Below are 17,807 nucleotides of genomic sequence, written 5' to 3' on the forward strand. Positions count from 1 at the left end.
ACCCTCCCACAGAGCACCAGCTACAAAAACCAACGCTCGCTCAGCACCTTTCAGCCCAGGAGCCCAGAGCTCACCTGCACACTCTGATTAGAAAACGATGTACAGAGATTATTTCATCCATGCAGCCACTCACCTTAAATAGCTCACAATGCACATGAGCTTGGGACAGGTTGTGCAGCATGTGATTAGCCATTGTGTAATGGGCCAGGACAACAGGGCTATCACCCCAACTCTTCCTGAAACAAAATCTAACCCACAAATCCAGCCGGGCGAAGAGATCTCGGAGCACTGAGTGGGGAGTCACAGAGCCAGGCACTGCCTGCCCCTGGGGAACAAGGGCTGGAGCTCAGCTCAGCTCCCTCGTTGATTACAGACGGCCTGCTTGGGAGCCAGCAGGCAGAGGATGCTTACTGGGAGGCTGGGCTGCTCATGCTGGGTTGAACCCTGGCCCGGAGGACGTGTTCTTGTGTTAGCTTGTATTGCTCTCTGCTGATAAACTGCCCCCCCTCCCCCTCCCAAGGAAAAGCCCTGCTGACTGCACCTGGCCATTCCCCTCTGCGCCTCCCGTTATTCACACCTGGCCACAGGCACTTGGTTTGGGTTTCACTTCCCCTTCAACACTAGAGGCCCCATGCGTCTCTCTGCTCACATGAGCCAGTCACAGAGCACTGGCTCCATGGGATGCTTCCCCCAACCTCGCAGAAGGCCACACATCAGCACTCTCCACAGGTTCCAGGTTTCGCAGCTGTACAGGGGACAAGGCTGCTCTCTGTGGCATCAGCTCTGCACAGATCCACATGCGTTTCCTTCCGGGGGCTTGTTGCCAAGCACAAGCTGCCCTTGGTTCCATGCTTGAAACTGCCCCTGGGAGGGGACTGTGGGGGCAGGGTCGGTGTCATCTCCAGAGGAAGCCATGCAGCCATGGAGTCCCAGTGTGAGTGCCCCATCTCTGCGAGAGTCCAGAGAGCTGCGACCCACCATAGCCCCCGGGGAAGGCCTCCATTTCCTAAGCCCTGTGCGGTATTCCCTGCCCATAAAGCGGTTACACCCAGGCACCTGCTAACTCAAGCTGCAAGGGCAAAGCCTCAGGTCTCATCTACATGGGAAAGTTGTTCTGATTTAATGTCAGGGGTGAATTTAAAGCAGTGCAGCTACCCCACTAAACCCCCCCTTTAGCTCACGGCACGAGAAGGGGTTAAGCTAAATTGAAGGAAAAAAAAAAAAAAAAGGCTGCTCTTCTACCAGATTGTGAGTGTCCTCCCGGGGTCACCAGGATAACTCTACCCATGGAACTGGTACAGCTCTCCCCACTGCACCGGCCCTACAGCACACTAGCTGCCGTCCAGCCCTGTCCACTCCCCAAAGGGCGTTCTTACTGCACTAACACTTTAAATCCAGCAGTCAGCTACCTGGCAAGGCTGGAATCATGCCAAGGAGCTGCACTGCGTAATGGGCGCCCTCACCCACACAGCGCACGCTAGTCACCAGCTCCATGAGGCAAAGGGGCTGAGCAGGCCTCGCATTGACCAGCTGCTCAGCACCCCCATAGGAGAATGTACCCCTGGGGGTCTGAACGGGTGGAGCTCCAAGAGACCCCAGCACCAGACCCCAGCTTCCTGGAATGGAACTTAGAATCTCAGGGTTGGAAGGGACCTCAGGAAGTATCTAGTCCAATTCCCAACCAAATCAATGGATCAGATGTGGGTGGGAAGAGAATGGTCTGTTTGGAGGGGAGGAGGGAAGAAAGGAGGCGGGGATGAGAAGCGGCCTTACTTTCGTATGGAACTCCATTTTGGTTCTCAGCAGTTTGAGGTAGATGCTGCACAGCTGCCCATAGCCCTCACTCAGATGACTCTGTAGAACAGGAGAAAGCAGAAAATGAGGCACCAGGGTCTGATGCTGGTGAGACACCTGCTTTGGGATGCCAAGGTTTGCACCTTCCCTACTGGAGAGGCCGGCAGCTTATGGAATTGCATGACGCCTTTAAGATGCAGGCCTACAAAATCTCCCCCTGTGCTTTATACATTCCTGTCCTTCCTCTAGTTTGGGTTTGTTTATTCACCCCAGTACACAAACGGACCACATGGCTCAGCAACTGGGTGCGTCACCCCCTGTATTTACTTAAGTTGCACGTTTCAAGTCACTAATCTTTCTACACCAATAACTAACTATCTGCAGCCCACATTCTCTGTTCCCAGGGCTCCCTGTTTCCCGAGGCACTCACTGCAGGACAAGGTCTCTTTGCTCCCAGCTCCTGAGCTCTGCTGGCTGCTCTGCTGGCTGCCCTCCGAGCAGGGCGGCTGCTGCTTCAGTACTGGACACACACAATAGCATTTCCCCCATTGTTTCCCAAGCTAGCCAGGTCGCTGCATGCAACACAATTGCTGACAGTGCCAGACCAAGCCAAAAGGATTGGTACTTACCATGCTCACCTCTGTCTGCCAGACAGATCGATCAGCATGTTGTTAAAAAGCCCAGGAAAGGGGGAAAAACCTCACAGCAACTAGGGAATGAGTCTTTACAGCATGTGGCATACACCAGACCACACATCACTGATCCGGAATATCCTCCCAGCCACTAGGAGAACATTACCCACAAGCTGGGATGCATCTTGGCAAGTGGGCTGTTGTCGCCTTTGCATATACCCTGGACTATGGCATGATAAGGCTCAGAAGAGTTAAGTTCTGATATGTGACCTCTACCCACAACATATCCCTGAAGATCTTGATACCATGTTTAAAAATCAGGGTGAACGGGCTCAGGCAGCCTCTGGGAGGGTCTCAGGGTGAGGTGTGCACCAGATGTATTCACTCAGAGACTAACTGGCATGGTCCCCTTCTGCATGAAGCATTATTCAGCCCATAACTGGGACCCTCAGCCAAGTTAGCTGCTGGACTGGCAGAATCCCTAGCCAGACTAGCTGGCCCTGGTACCAGCGTTGCAATCGTAAGTCTCCTGCTTCTGCAGAGCTGGGGTTTAACCACCACCTCGGTACAGGGGAGGGGGGTTAAACACCCTAGATTTGTATTTATTTTAACAATTCATACTGAAAGCAAAACTCTGCCACTGAAGTGAGTGGGAGCTCTTCACGCGCATCTGAGACTGGCTCTGGTCCCACGTGCACGCTAGGCTCTGAGAGAACGTGGTCCCCCAGCCTGTCAGGTTACAGTTCACAGTGGGCCCCCTTTTGAACATCTGTTGCTTCTGGGCTAACCCCACTGCCTGGTTCCCTAGCAGAGCTTTACGCCATCACTTCAAGGCACAAGGCTCACAGGTGTGGGCAGGGAACAAATGGCTGAACTAACTTACAAAGCGACGAGATGGCAACTCACCTGTTTCCAATGGCAGCGATTTGCACAGGGCTGGTTTAATGCTAACCAAAGCAGGCAATGAGTGCATAACGCCTGCTGCCCAGGGAGGGGGATGGGAAAATATTCGCAATCAAAGAAAAAGGAAAGGTGCCACATTCTGCCCCAGCTGAGAAGAGTCACTGGAGTTGCTTGGGGGTGGTGGGGAGAGGGAGGGCAAGCAGAGATGTGCTGGGAGCACACGAAATCTGCTGCCCGCTGGTGAGCATCACACAGACACATCCCTGGGAGCAGAAGGGAAAACCCCAATGAATGGAACCTGTCAAAGGACAGAGCAGAACCCAAAGCAAGACAAATAGTTGTGTGCGTGTCTGTGCGCCTGGTCACGCAGGACTCTGCCTGCACGTCTCTCTGGGTGTGCACGCTGCATATTCATTTGCCTCTTTTCGGAATTCGTAATCCTTCCTGTTTGACTCATTTTAATGACAGCCACTTAACGCCTCCCAGCTCCGGCTCTCCATTCTGCACAGAGGGTGCTGGGGTTGGGGGGCGGGGGGGTTATAGCAGAACCACTGAGAACTATTTTTTTTTGTTACTTAGTACCGTACAGCACCCAGGAGCCTTTGTGGGGACAGGCTTAGCCTATTAGCAATAAGTGAATTCATCTCTGGCCTGTGGAAAGAGACTGGTCATCTAACTGCAGCCCATTTCTCCACAGCATGGTATAGGCAAAGCTGCCAAAAGACCTGGGGTTTGCTGATGACACGGAGTTCCCAGACAGAGCCTAACACCGGGCTGCCTCTGCCTCATGTGCTTGTTGCTCTCTCTGGCTGAAGCGTGTGGATCCTGCTTGTTGCTTTTCATTCTCCTGACAGTTCTGCTTCATATCCTAAGTCAACCTCAGGCATTTTCATTGCGTCAGTTGGCTCAGCACCTGCTCACGTAGCTCCTTGGTCTTTCCTCTGAAATCTCGCCTGCCACATTAGCTTGGACGGTCGGTGGTCTGACGCCACAACACGCCATGGAACTGGCAGCAGCCCAGCCGGCTTTCCCGCCACCCCAGCTCAGGTACCGAGGAAATCTTACAATATTAAGAAACTGTACTCAGCAGTGGGGAGGGGAATCTCCTAACGCCGCCCCCTCCCAAAGGGGGTCCTGCTCAACCAACTGTGTTTGCTACAGGGCTCCTGATCTGCCCATATCAGCTTTGAACCATACCCACCAGGCCAACACACTCCTTGTGATGTGGCTAGAGAGGGCTGCAGGGCAAGCGTGGCTCATTCTAAACAGCTCCTATCTCAGCCTTTACCCCAACAGTAGGCACCATGGCTGGTGTACTGGGCCCCAGTCCTGCAATAGCGCCAATGCAGCTGACACCTGTGCCCTTGTGGAGCCCCACTGACTTCCATAGGGCTCTGTTCATGCAGCCCTCTGTGCAAATAGCCATTACTGAAGGCAATAGGTCCCCCCCAAGTTGCTGGTCAGGTTTTACTTGTTTTCCACCAGGTAACAGAATGCCCAGTGGCTAGATTTGGCCTTCCCAAAGCACCTTAGGTTGTGAGTATGGACCAAGGGTCCCCAACATGGTGCCTGCTGGTGGTGCAGAAATTCGGCACCGACGCCTCTCGATGATGCCACTTGCCGCCGACAAGTGACGTCATCGAGAGGCGTCGCCGCTGAAATGCCGCAGAAGTTCAGCGGCATTTCGGCGAGCACTCCACCACCGCCACGGTCCTTCATGTAGCACCCATCAGACAAAAGAGGTTGGGAAGCACTGATATAGACCCTTACCTCTCGAAAAACTCTGTGATGTGTGAAATTAGCTGTTAGGATTGGAATCTTTTGTAACTGATTATTGAGGAACCTCAGCCCCCACCCCAAATGAGCAAACATCCATACTGTCCCCAGCGAGACAGGGGGTGAAGCAGAGACACTCCTGCCTTCACAGTCACTCAGGAGAGACTGCACACTGCTAGCAGATACATCAGGAATATGTCAAACCAAAATAATCGCCATTCACGTATTAAGAATGAGCTGGTGCCTTTCCCAGCCTCCTCAAAAACAGTCCACACCCTGTGCAGAGTCCAAACTCATCCCTTTTCTGACTGGACATGGACCCCGGGAATGAGAATTGGGATTATACAATTGTATCATCTTGACCTCTGTGTAAATTTTGGCCCAGTGCATCAGGAGGCAAAGTTAAGGCTGGGTGGACAGTGTGAAGGACAAAGAGTAAAGAACTGGTTGACCAGGTCCTTTAGCTGCCAGCATCCAGCCTGTCTAACGTCTGGGTTTTTAAGGGGCTGGGGTGTTTTTGTGAAGCCAGGGTAATATTTTGGGTGTTCGCTGGACTACAGCAAAACTAACGTTCAACCATAACTTGCCTTCCACATGGTTTTTGTTTATGAATTTCTTGTACTGCCCCATCCATTTAAAATGAGCTCCCACAGCTCACCTTGAGTTTCTGTCTGACCTCTGCAGGAGAGGAGCTCTGCTCCATTTAGGATCTTTTACAGATTTTGTGAGGCTCCTCAAAGGATTTCCCTTGGCCAGACGTTTGCAAGCCCACGGGAGGTCTGCGTGAAGGCCCCTGGGCAGCATATCAGCTTATGGATAGCATACAGGGCAATGGTTCAGGGAAAGAGGCATCTATTCACACGGAAAATTTTAACCCCCATGCCTTTCCCTGTCTCCTCAGGTTCCCTGCACTCACCGCCTGCCATGGCCTCTCTCACCTGCCCCATTCCATGTCCCCCATCTCCACTAGGCTACCGAGGCTCTCTGTGCCCCTCCATGTGATATGGGCAAGCACAGACTCCTGGCTACTCCAGCTGCCCTTGTGACCCTGACACTCTCCAATCCCCCTCTTGGAGGCCAGCCTCACCACCTTTCCGTTTGCTGTTTAGTGCCCCACCTATGGCTGGGCCTAGCAGCAGGAGCTCTGTTATAAATGTTCTTCATAGTAAACTCAGCCCAATGCAATCTCTCAGGCTGGGTCCCTCCTCTTAGCAAGGCCAACCCAGCCAGACAGACCTGGCGTTTCTAGGCCAAGCCATTCTGGAGCAACGAGGAGCCAAGATTTTAGAAAGTCAAGCAAAGCTCTGATTTCCAAGCAGCGCTGACTTTAAATCTCTGATTTCCATCCTGCTTCCCAGAGACACGACACAAGGGCACAGTGATCCCGAGCCTCGTCCCTCTGGGGGGAGACGCGATCACGCTGACAACGGGGAGCTAGCTTCAGCTTGGAACTGCTTCTCCGTGATACAGGCTTCCGTTGCAGCCCGGGGAGAGACACGCTCTGGGCAGCCCTAGGGCAGGGGAAGGAGGAAGGCAGCTGTCTGCCTAGCTTCAGTCAGGCTCTGCCTATTGCTTCATAGACAAAGTACCTGGCAAACCACCACCAGGGCCTGCTGTTCTTCCTTTAAGAGGCGCAGGGCTTCCTAGCACCACCTCCCAGCATAAGAGCCAGTTGGCGTCCAGGAGGAAATTCCCCCATGGCAAGCCAGCCACTCACCCACATCCTGCTCATGTCGTTCAGCTCGTTCTTGTACCTCACAGAGTCTTTCAGGACCTGGAAGGGAAAATGAGAGGAGGCCATTGGAGAGCAAAGAAGGGGCACAGAAGCTGCCAGAGAGCCAGCCATGTTCACAGGCTCCTGGCCCCAGAGGGGAAAGCTCGAGCTAGTGGGGCAAGTTTGATCTAGTGATTAGAGCAAGAAATGAGGATCAGGACTCCTGGGTTCTATTCCCAGCTCTGTCCCAGACTAGTTGTGTCACCATTGGCAAGTCACTGATACTCCATGCCTCAGTTTCCCCATCTGTACAGTGGAAAGGACCATCCCATCTTACCCACCTCATCCAGGGCTTTATTTGTCACTGACTGTAACTGGCCTAAGACTCTCTGATGGAAGGGGGTGTGAGGCACAGCATTACTGTTGTTGAAATCCACATGGCTGAGGGAGTGGGTTTCCTAGCCCTCTAGCGGAGTGGAGCAGAGAGGAGAGAATGGGGGTGAGCAGAGCGCTGGCTGACTGGCAGGGAATGGTGAGGGTTGCAGGGTTAGTCCTGGGGTGAATACTTGTCTCCCTTCCCAGGGCTCAGCTTTTGGATTGGGGGGGCAGGGGAGGCGGTGATGCATTAACACTTTCTACTCTTGCCATTGGTCTGCTGCAGAGCTGGACCTGACAGCACCCAGGAGTGCGCAGGGGCCACGGCACAGCAGGACAGAGAGGCTGGGGCTCATCAGACTCTAAGGAAGTAGGAGACGAAAACATATAATATGGGGCAGGCTAGAAAGCTGGGGATGGGGGAACGGAGGCAATAAATGCAGACATATTCCCACCCTGTTCATCACCCCTCACTCCCCCCACTTTCCAGTGACGAGTGCACACTGGCAACTCCAGGAGTGCACAAATCATGAGACCAGCTTAAAATCACAATATTTTTTAATAATAAATGGTTGGAGGATTTTTTGGACCTTCCCGGCTTTGGAACCTTTAGGATTTGTGCTTTGCTCTGCAACCGATACTTTTTTTTTTTTTAATACAAGCTGACATTCTCATAGTCACAGGACTCCAGGAGCTGGGGCCTTAAGAAAAACACCAAAATATTGCAAAGCCCACAATAAAAGTCACAAGAGTTGGCAACATTTGGGTGGCCTCTCAGGTCTTCCTATTCCTGGCTCAATAGGGGTTGAAAGCACCTGAGGCAATCACAGTATTCCTCTCCCGTACCGCCCCCCATCTGGCACTATCAGCGACACGGCTGTGCACGTACATTTGGGTGTCCATCGCGGAGGAGCTTGTGGAACACGTGGCAGAACTTCCAACAGAGCACGGCATTGCTGGAGAGGGGCAGTCGGTTGACGACAGACCAGAAGGTCTGAGCTCCTTTCTCGTGGTGGGTTCCCAGGATGCATGGTGAGAGGAAGGCTAAGGAAAAGCCAATGCCTTAGCTCGGAGTGCACAGGAGTGACAGGGACACCCACAAAACACAATAGCCCAGAGACAATGAGGCTTGCTGGCTGTCATGGGATAAAAGGGAAGGTCCTTTCATGGATTGAGAAATGGTTAAAAGACAGGGAACAAAGGGTAGGAATTAATGGTAAATTCTCAGAATGGAGAGGGGTAACTAGTGGTGTTCCCTAAGGGTCAGTCCTAGGACCAATACTATTCAATTTATTCATAAATGATCTGGAGAAAGGGGTAAACAGTGAGGTGGCAAAGTCTGCAGATGATACTAAACTACTGAAGATAGTTAAGACCAAAGCAGATTGTGAAGAACTTCAAAAAGATCTCACAAAACTAAGTGATTGGGCAACAAAATGGCAAATGAAATTTAATGTGGATAAATGTAAAGTAATGCACATTGGAAAAAATAACCCCAACTATACATACAATATGATGGGGGCTAATTTAGCTACAACGAGTCAGGAAAAAGATCTTGGAGTCATCGTGGATAGTTCTCTGAAGATGTCCACGCAGTGTGCAGAGGCGGTCAAAAAAGCAAACAGGATGTTAGGAATCATTAAAAAGGGGCTAGAGGATAAGAGTGAGAATATGTTATTGCCCTTATATAAATCCATGGTACGCCCATATCTCGAATACTGTGTACAGATGTGGTCTCCTCACCTCAAAAAAGATATTCTAGCACTAGAAAAGGTTCAGAAAAGGGCAACTAAAATGATTAAGGGTTTGGAGAGGGTCCCATATGAGGAAAGATTAAAGAGGCTAGGCCTCTTCAGCTTGGAAGAGAGGAGACTAAGGGGGGATATGACAGAGGTATATAAAATCAGGAGTGATGTGGAGAAAGTGGATAAGGAAAAGTTATTTACTCATTCCCATAATACAAGAACTAGGGGTCACCAAATAAAAATTAATAGGCAGCAGGTTTAAAACAAATAAAAGGAAGTTCTTCTTCACGCAGCGCAGTCAACTTGTGGAACTCCTTACCTGAGGAGGTTGTGAAGGCTGGGACTATAACAGTGTTTAAAAGGGAACTGGATAAATTCATGGTGGTTAAGTCCATAAATGGCTATTAGCCAGGAAGGGTAAAGAATGGTGTCACTAGCCTCTGTTCATCAGAGGATGGAGATGGATGGCAGGAAAGAGATCATTTGATCATTGCCTGTTAGCTTCACTCCCTCTGGGGCACCTGGCATTGGCCACTGTCGGTAGACAGATTCTGGGCTAGATGGACCTTTGGTCTGACCCGGTACAGCCGTTCTTATGTTCTTCTGTTCCCAAGATACTCCCTCCCTCTGTTCTGGATCCCAAAGGCAGCGTGAAGGTAGAGAGCAACTGAGAACTCCCCTCCTGTGGAGAGGTTTCTACCCACACAATGAGGGGGGAGGGATAGCTCAGTGGTTTGAGCATTGGCCTGCTAAACCCAGGGTTGTGAGTTCAATCCTTGAGGGGGCCATTTAGGGATCTGGGGCAAAAATCTGTCTGGGGATTGGTCCTGCTTTGAGCAGGGGGTTGGACTAGATACCTCCTGAGGTCCCTTCCAACCCTGAGATTCTAGGAACCAGCACACGTCAGCAAAAGGCACTAGGTACCTGAAGTGCACAGGCCCTGCTGTGCTGGGGAAAGGAAGCAGGATCCTTTCAGGGCGCCAGCCAACAACGCGCTTCCAAACCCAAACCAGCCAGCAGAGCTGCTAGAACCTGCAGCTGCTCTTCCTCTCTCCCGGCTGCTTTCTTTGCCAGCTGTCACTGGAACTGCCCAGAAGCCCCCTGCAGTACACACATCTGCTATGTACTGTCTGCCCCTCATCCGTCCTGGGCCTTCAGATCCCCAGCCCAGGCTGCCGAGCTGAAGCAGCAGCTGCTCCCCTCTGTGTGGGCCAGCCACTAGAGGGAGAACGTGAAACACACTGCCCGTGGATTACTCAACTATTTGCTAGAGCAAAGCGGGGGCGGAGGAGGGCACGATTCCTGGGTTTGATTCCTGGCTTAGGGAAGACAGAAGGGTAGCTGCAGATAGGACAGCCAAGCTCATAGATTTGGCACCGTCAGTCTAAAAGGCAGCATGGCTGAGTGACTGAAATGTGGGTGTGCTAAATTAAAGATCTAGGTCCACACCAGTTCTGCCTCCAGTGACCTCGTGCAATTTCTCAGTCAAACTGGAAGGGGCTGATCCTTGTCTGTCTCAGAAGGCAGGGGGCTGAAGCCTGGGTCAGCAATACGGGGTGTGAAATGCACAGAAGCAGAAGTAGCAGTGAATGGAAGAGATGAGGCTTGAACCCACAATCCCTGGATTCCAACCCTCTCTGCTCTCCCTACAGGCTGTTCTGCAGGGGAGGTGAAGCAGTTTCTCGTTGCCCACCTCATTGGATCAGGCATCCTGATGAAGTGGAAATACCGAACGTCCCACTAAATCTGGTACACTTGAGAGCTCTGCCTACAGGCCATGCAGGTCCTGTCACGTGAGGCTGGTGCAGACCCCTGCGTAGTGCTCTGGGGAGCAGAACAGCCACGCTAACTCTTGCTATAGACTGGGAATGCAGAAGGGGGATCGGCCTGATAGGCAGCCTGCTGCATCAAGAAGCTAAGAGCCAACAGGACCGCAGTGGAGCTTTATCTCCAGGCCTGGGATCCCCGGGCACTAACAGCTTTCCCACTGAAAACAGGCCTGAGACAAAAACAAAAAGGCCCCATGCAGAATGCCAGCCTGGAAACAGCCCTGCAACAGACATCCCACCGTCAGATAAATCAAGGCGGCTGCTCCTGTAAGCCGCTGGAGCTTGTTTCTCTTCAGGAAGGTGGAATGAGCATAGCCCCACTAGCTGAGCTCCCCACTCACCAGCCAGCCAACCGGCAGCCCGGAGCTCAAGCCTTAGCTAGGCAGCAGAGAACTTCAAATGGCTGGGGACGTTCTGGTCTTTCCCAGTGAGGCAGAGGCGACAGGCCGTTCCCAAGTCACTGCCTAAGGCCCAGGGACACACTGTGCCATGGGGGTTCAAACCAAGCAGCCCCCCTTTCCAGCGCCATGCCCTCTCCCCTCCAAAGAGACTCCCCCGGGAAGATCTCCCCACGCCCACACTGGGGCTGAGCCCCTAGAGTGTCTAGGAGAATTCGGTCTGCCACTGAGTCCAGGCTGGTCTGGGGCCCTGGTCTCTCCAGCTAGGGGAAACATCACCCAGCTGCCCATTCCCAGCACTGGCAGGTATCGCTCGTCATGAACCCTTCCATGCTTTGACAGCAATGGCCCAGGAGCTTCAGCTGCACTCTCAGAGGATCCACCAGTCCCCAGATCCTCTAGGCTGAGGTCTCGCCTGCTCCCATTTGCCTGGCGCTGGAGCTGGGATCTGGGTGATGCCGAACCTCACGGGTTCAGAAAGCGAAATGCTCCCCAGTTCTTCTCCCTACAAAGTGGAATGATTTGGAGGGCACCTGCTGCACGTTCCTGGCTCCCGGTCAGCCGCACAGCTGCCAAAATACATTCTTCTTCAGCGGGATGTGAACTATTTGGACCTTTGGGCTGGTCAGGCTTAAGCACACCTGGTATTTATAACCACGCTAAAGCTCATTAGGGTGGAAGTAACAAGCGAGGAATGACAACACCCTCCCCCTTCTTGCAAGTATGGCCCCTCTGCCTGGCTGGGCCTTTCCACGCTAACATTTACCACCATTGCTACCACTGGGGCAGCTCGGGGGTTGGGGGAGAGAGGGGGGAAGGGATGGCAGTGTGGAAGCACCAAGCATGGACACAACTCCAAGCAGCAGCTAGCACAGACCTGCTCAGAGCAAGGCTACAGCACCGGGAGAGAAAGGATAGTGCTGTGCCAGAATCACTCACTCACCACCACCCTCCCTTGCCCACTCGGACTCTTCCCTTCAGGAATTCCCACTCTTCCTCCTGCTGGGTAGAGGGGATCCCAGTGGGATTTTGGCTCTAAACCCTCCATTTAGCAGAGGGAAACCCTGCGACGTCTTTCACAGACAATCCATGAGGGGCTCTTTCTGTAATGGCTGCTCTCTGCCCAGGGCCGGCTTTAGAAAGTGCAGGGCTCAATTCGTACTCACCCGGCAGCACTCCAAGTCTTCGGTGGCACTCAAGGACTCGCCACTGAAATGCCGCCGAAGACCCGGAGCGAGTGACGGGCCTGCCGCTGAAATGCCGCCGAAGACCTGGAGTGAGTGAAGGGCCCACCGCCGAAGACCCTCCAGAGTGCTGCTGGGTGAGTAAAAATTAAAAAGGCGCCGGTGCGGGGCCCTCTTAGGCATGGGGCCCGATTCCAGGGAATTGGCCTAAAGCCGGCCCTGTCTCTGCTCACTTCCACACCGGTACCTCCACCTAGCCCCAGCTGCCTTCCAGCCAGTCTCCAGTCGACTCCCACACTCGCCTGTCCTGCAGTCGCTCTGAAAAGGATATTTCTGGCGTGTTTCTCCTTGACAGCCACTTCCTGTGTGTTAATGGCCTTATTGATGCTGACGGTCTGAAAAACAGAAAAGGGGTATGTAAGCATTAGCTGTGAAGGGCATGGGGGTGGTCAAGGTCCCAGGCTGATTCAAATCCTCCCACGGCCACGTACACAGCTCCCTTTGCTTCTTGCACCTGTTGATGGCTGGTATCGATCCAGGCGCCTGTCTCTGCACGAGGCCACTCTCCCATGCCAGCTGGACTCTGCCAACTCCAGAATGCATTTCTAGGAGCGGCTACGCTCAACTGATGCCAGGATTCATTTGCTCAGCACAATAATGAGGCAATTAAGCAGTGACTACAAAGAATAATCCCCCACACCTGCCCCTCTCCGGTAAGGGAAGGGCAAAGAGAAATGAAGCCAGAGTCAGACCCACTTCCCTGCCCTGGGACAATGGTCATGGAGCCAGCGGGCTCTGGCTCATGGGGAGTTGGGGGGGGGCTGGGAGTCACCATGCTGTTGGTGCCAAATGCAGAGGGCAGCTGCCCAGGACAGCAAGGGCCCAGTCCTAGTCCAGGTTGGGAATGCAGGAAACCCAGCCCTCGGATCCCTGGCACATTTGGGAGGAGACAGGCTAGTTCTCTAGTGCTGGCAATGTAGGCTTCAAAATGCAAAAGAACTGTGGGATAATGGAGCCCAGGACAGGGATGGAGGAGAGAACCCAGCTCCTGGTTGTCCACTATGCATGGGGAGATGAGGCAGGGCAGGAACCACCCGGTTAACCTTCCCCAAAGAGGGGCAAGGAGGGGAGCCAATGGTGATGCTGTTGCTCAGCTTCCACCCAAGCCTGCACAGGGAAGCAGATAAACCCTCAAACCACTGGGCAAAGTCCCCTCCTCCATACACTGCTCACCTGGCACCTCGGGCAATCCCAAAACCAGGGAGACTCAAGGGAAGAAGAGGGAACAGCAGCAAGGGCCACCTGTCTGACTGACACTCTCCTCCTGATCTGCCACACTCCTCTAAGCTCAGAGAGCCATGCAACACACGGCATGGCTCAAAGCCTGCTGGGCTCCTCCACTTCTAAATCTGAAAGCTCCCTGCCTTGTGCTGAGGAAGAGCCTGCGCACAAAGCCGAGACAGGGCAGTGCTTTGAAGTCTGAGCCAGACCCAGTCCAACAAGGGTCCCCAGGGCAGGGGACTCAGAAAGCAGAGATCCGGCAGGTCCCACTTAACCCCAGTGCTCTGTCTCTTGGACTGACTGCACTCCAGGGGCAGGGCTCCACTGCTCCCTGAGGAGATGAAGAGGGAAAAGACGGTTACTCACCTTTGTAACTGTTGTTCTTCGAGATGTGTTGCTCATATCCATTCCAGTTAGGTGTGTGCGCCGCGCGTGCACATTCGTCGGAAAACTTTTACCCTAGCAACTCAGTGGGCCGGCAGGTCGCCCCCTAGAGTGGCGCCATCATGGCGCTTGATATATACCCCTGCCGGCCCACCCGCTCCTCAGTTCCTTCTTGCCGGCTACTCCGACAGTGGGGAAGGAGGGCGGGTGTGGAATGGATATGAGCAACACATCTCGAAGAACAACAGTTACAAAGGTGAGTAACCGTCTTTTCTTCTTCGAGTGATTGCTCATATCCATTCCAGTTAGGTGAATCCCAAGCCTTACCTAGGCGGTGGGGTCGGAGTGAAATGTGGCAGCATGAAAACTGCTGAGCCAGAGGCTACAGCATCTCTTGACTGTTGAACCAGGGCATACTGCGAAGCAAAGGTATGGACCGAGGACCAATGGAGCTGCGCGACAGATCTCGTGGGTAGGAACACGAGCCAGCAAGGCGGCAGATGAAGCCTGAGCCCTGGTAGACTGTACGATGATGTGGCTTGGGGAAATATGAGCCAAATCATAACAAGTGCGGAAGTCCGCCATCACCCAAGATGAGATCCTCCGAGAGGAAAACAAGCAAGCCCTCCCTTTGGCCCGCTACCGTGACAGAGCTGGGGCACCTTACGAAATGGTTCTGGCAGCGCAATATAAATGCGAGCACTCCACAGATGTCCAAGGAGTGCAATGGTCGTGCCCATTGCGTTGAGCTGTGGGTAACATGAAAGGCCGAAACCACCTTAGGGAGGAAAGCTGGGTGCGGTCATAACTGCACCTTGTCTTTGTGAAACCTAGTGTACGGCGGAACCGCCGTAAGAGCTCTGAGCTCGGAGACCCGTCTGGCCGATGTAACAGCTACGAGGAAAGTTGTCGTCCAAGACAGGTATAGCAGAGGGCCAGTCGTGAACGGCTCGACTGGGGGAGACATAAGTCTGGTTAAAACTAGGTTGAGGTCCCAGGTTGGGGCTGGGCGGCGCACCCGAGGGTGCAAGCTCTCCAAGCCCTTGAGGGATCTCGAACCCATAGAGCGTGAGAACACGGAACGTCCACCTTAGCCTGGCTGGAAGGTAGAGATGGCTGCTGAGTGTATCCTCAGCAATGATACCGCCAGGTCCTGCCGCTGAAGGCCAGAGGCAGGCCAAATAGAGGGGATCGAGGCCTCAGCCGGAGCAAGATTGAGCGTATTGCAGCTGTAGACGAAACGCTTCCACCTGGCCCGGTACGTTGACCAGGTGGAAGGCTTCCTGTCACCCCGGCTCAGTTACGCAGCAGCCACACCGTGAGGCGAAGAGGCTGCAGGTCCGAGTGACGAAGCCTGTCGTTGCCCTGAGTGATGAGGTCTGGGTGGGGTGGCAGGGTAATTGGGTCTGTTATTGACAGGCCGAGCAACGTGGTATATCAGTGCTGCCTGGACCACTCTGGAGTGATCATGATGATGCACGCTCTGCCCCTGCGGAGTTTGAGCAGGACCTAATGAACCAGTGGGAACAGTGGGAAGGCATAATGGAGTTGGCCTTTCCACGGCATCAGGAATGCGTCCAAGATCGATCCCGAGGAGGGACCTTGGAAGGAGCAGAACATCTGGCATTTTCTGCTCTCGCGGTGAACGAACAGGTCTATGTGAGGAAACATCTCCACTTCTGGAAAGCAGAACGCCTCACATGGGGCAGAGTGATCACTCGTAAGACAGGAAAGACCTGCTGAGTCAAAGCGCCAAGACATTCCGAAAGCCTGGGAGAAAGGACGTCACCAGCTCCATCGAGTGGGCCATGCAAAAGTCCCGGAAATGGATGGCCTCCTGACAAAAGGGGGGAGGACCATGTCCCTCCCTGGATATTTATGAAGCACATGGCCGCTGTGTTGGCTGTAAACACCGAGATACAACGGCCTCGCAGCTGCTGCTGGAACCCCTGGCACGCCAGGCGGACTACTCTCATTTTTGGGGCATTGATGTGGAATGCCAGCTCCCGAGAAGACCAAAGGCCTTAAGCTCGGAGGTGACCATGAGCACTTGAGCAGAGAGATGACGCGTCCGTCGTCAGGGGCAGTGAGGGCTGGGGCGGATGAAACCGCATCCCTGCCCACACCAGGGAGGGAGTTAGCCACCACTCTAGGGAGCCTAAGGTGCTCGAGGGAACGGTGACTACCATGACCATTGGCTCCCTGTCCGGGTGGTACGCCGAGGTGAGCCGGACTTGGAGAGGACGGAGGCGGAGCTTGGCGTGTTTGGTTACAAACTTGCGGGCAACCATGGACCCAGGAGACTGAGACAAGTACGAGCCGAGGTCGTTGGGAAAGCCTGCAGACCTCAGATGATTGTTGCCATCGCCTAAAACCGCAGTTGTGATAAGCAGGCTCCGGCTAGGTAGGAGACCAGGATAGCCCCTAGGAAGTCCAACCTCTGCGTGGGAACCAGAGTGGATTGCTCTATAGTAATCATCAGGCCTTGACCTGTGAATAAGACCGTGACGATGCCCACGCGCTGAGTGGTTTGTGTCTCAGAGTCTCCTCGGATAAGCGGATCGTCCAGATACGGAAAAACGCATATCCGACATCAGCGAAGGTAGGCGGCGACTATGGCCGTAAACCAGAAGTACTGACAGTTGGCTAGAAAGCGGAGGTATCTCCTGTGCGGAGGGAAGATGGCGTTGCGAAAGTACGCGTCCTTCATATCCAGGGCGGCATAGTAGCCCCCAGGAGGCAAGGATGGAATAATGGTTCCCAGGGATACCGTGCGGAACTTCAACCTTATCCTAAACCGGTTGAGTCCGTGCAGGACTAGGAAGGTCTGAGACCTGCGTTCGAGTGGGGGACTAGGGCATAACGGGAGCAAAACCCCTTGCCCCTTTCGTCCATCGGCGTCTGCACCTCTTGTACGAGGAATTGCTCGTGAGAGGGGTCCCTGAAGGGGGACAGGGCTGGAACAAATTAGAGGTGGTACCTATGCTCCACCGTGCGCAGGATCCAGCGATCTGAAATTAACTGGGGCAACGCCAGGAGAAAGCGGGATTGGGATCCCGGCCTGTGACTGGTACACCGCCCTCAGGCGCACCTTGGAAGGTTCGTCTTTGGTCCCAGTGGTAATTGCGAGGGACCTTGACCTTGGCTCTTTAGGGGTCCTGACGTTCGTCTGCGACCACCTCGGCCTCGCCGTTTGCCAAAGTCCTGTCTCTGGCTAGGCACCGAGTATGGCGGCTGGGGACAGAAAGGCCTGCGTTTGGTCGCTGGCATATGCATGCTGAGAGAGCGCATTAGGACCCTATTGTCCATCAGGCTTGGCAGCCTGGGGCTGTCTTTGCCGCAAAAGGCCTTTACCAACAAAGGGTAAATCCTGAATGGCATACTGCAGCTCCGGCCGGAGGTTTGAAACCTGAAGCCATGAGATGCACCTCATGGCGACACCAAAGGCCAGAGTCTTGGCTGCAGAGTCTGCTGCGTCCAATGAGGCCTGGAGGGACGCTCTGGGTACCTTTTTTCCCCCGTCCTCCAAGACGGCAGCGAACTCTTGGCGGGAGTTTTGAGGGAGAAACTCCATAAACTAAACTACCTTCACCCAGGTGCTATAATTATCGCAGCTAAGCAAGGCTTGTTGCTTTGCTACCCAGAGCTGCAGGGCTTCTGCAGAGTACACCTGGCGGCCAAACAGGTTCATTCGCCAAGCCTCTTTCGGTTTCGGGGCTGGCGCCCGCTGGCCATCGTATCAGAATCGTGGTCCTGAGCATAAGATCTGCGCATGTGGGATGACACGGATGC

General features: G+C 53.7%; 2 protein-coding genes across 8 annotated transcripts in view; one reads left to right on the plus strand and one right to left on the minus strand.

The window, feature by feature from the left end:
• The window catches only part of LOC127037332 (uncharacterized), a 472,273-nt gene that overhangs the window by 346,664 nt on the left and 107,802 nt on the right, over positions 1-17,807 (plus strand). The window lies entirely within an intron of this gene.
• HIP1 (huntingtin interacting protein 1) overlaps positions 1-17,807 on the minus strand; it is a 150,661-nt gene that overhangs the window by 38,434 nt on the left and 94,420 nt on the right. For all 5 annotated transcript variants that reach the window (XM_050928913.1, XM_050928910.1, XM_050928911.1 and 2 more), the window contains exons 2-5: positions 12,682-12,745; positions 8,084-8,226; positions 6,823-6,879; positions 1,774-1,854 (exon numbers count right to left, since the gene is read on the minus strand). In XM_050928913.1, coding sequence (XP_050784870.1) covers positions 1,774-1,854; positions 6,823-6,879; positions 8,084-8,226; positions 12,682-12,745 — 345 coding nt within the window. The remainder of the gene's footprint in view (positions 1-1,773; positions 1,855-6,822; positions 6,880-8,083; positions 8,227-12,681; positions 12,746-17,807) is intronic.

Source organism: Gopherus flavomarginatus, chromosome 19 (assembly GCF_025201925.1).
Source record: "Gopherus flavomarginatus isolate rGopFla2 chromosome 19, rGopFla2.mat.asm, whole genome shotgun sequence".
Lineage (NCBI taxonomy): Eukaryota > Metazoa > Chordata > Testudines > Testudinidae > Gopherus > Gopherus flavomarginatus.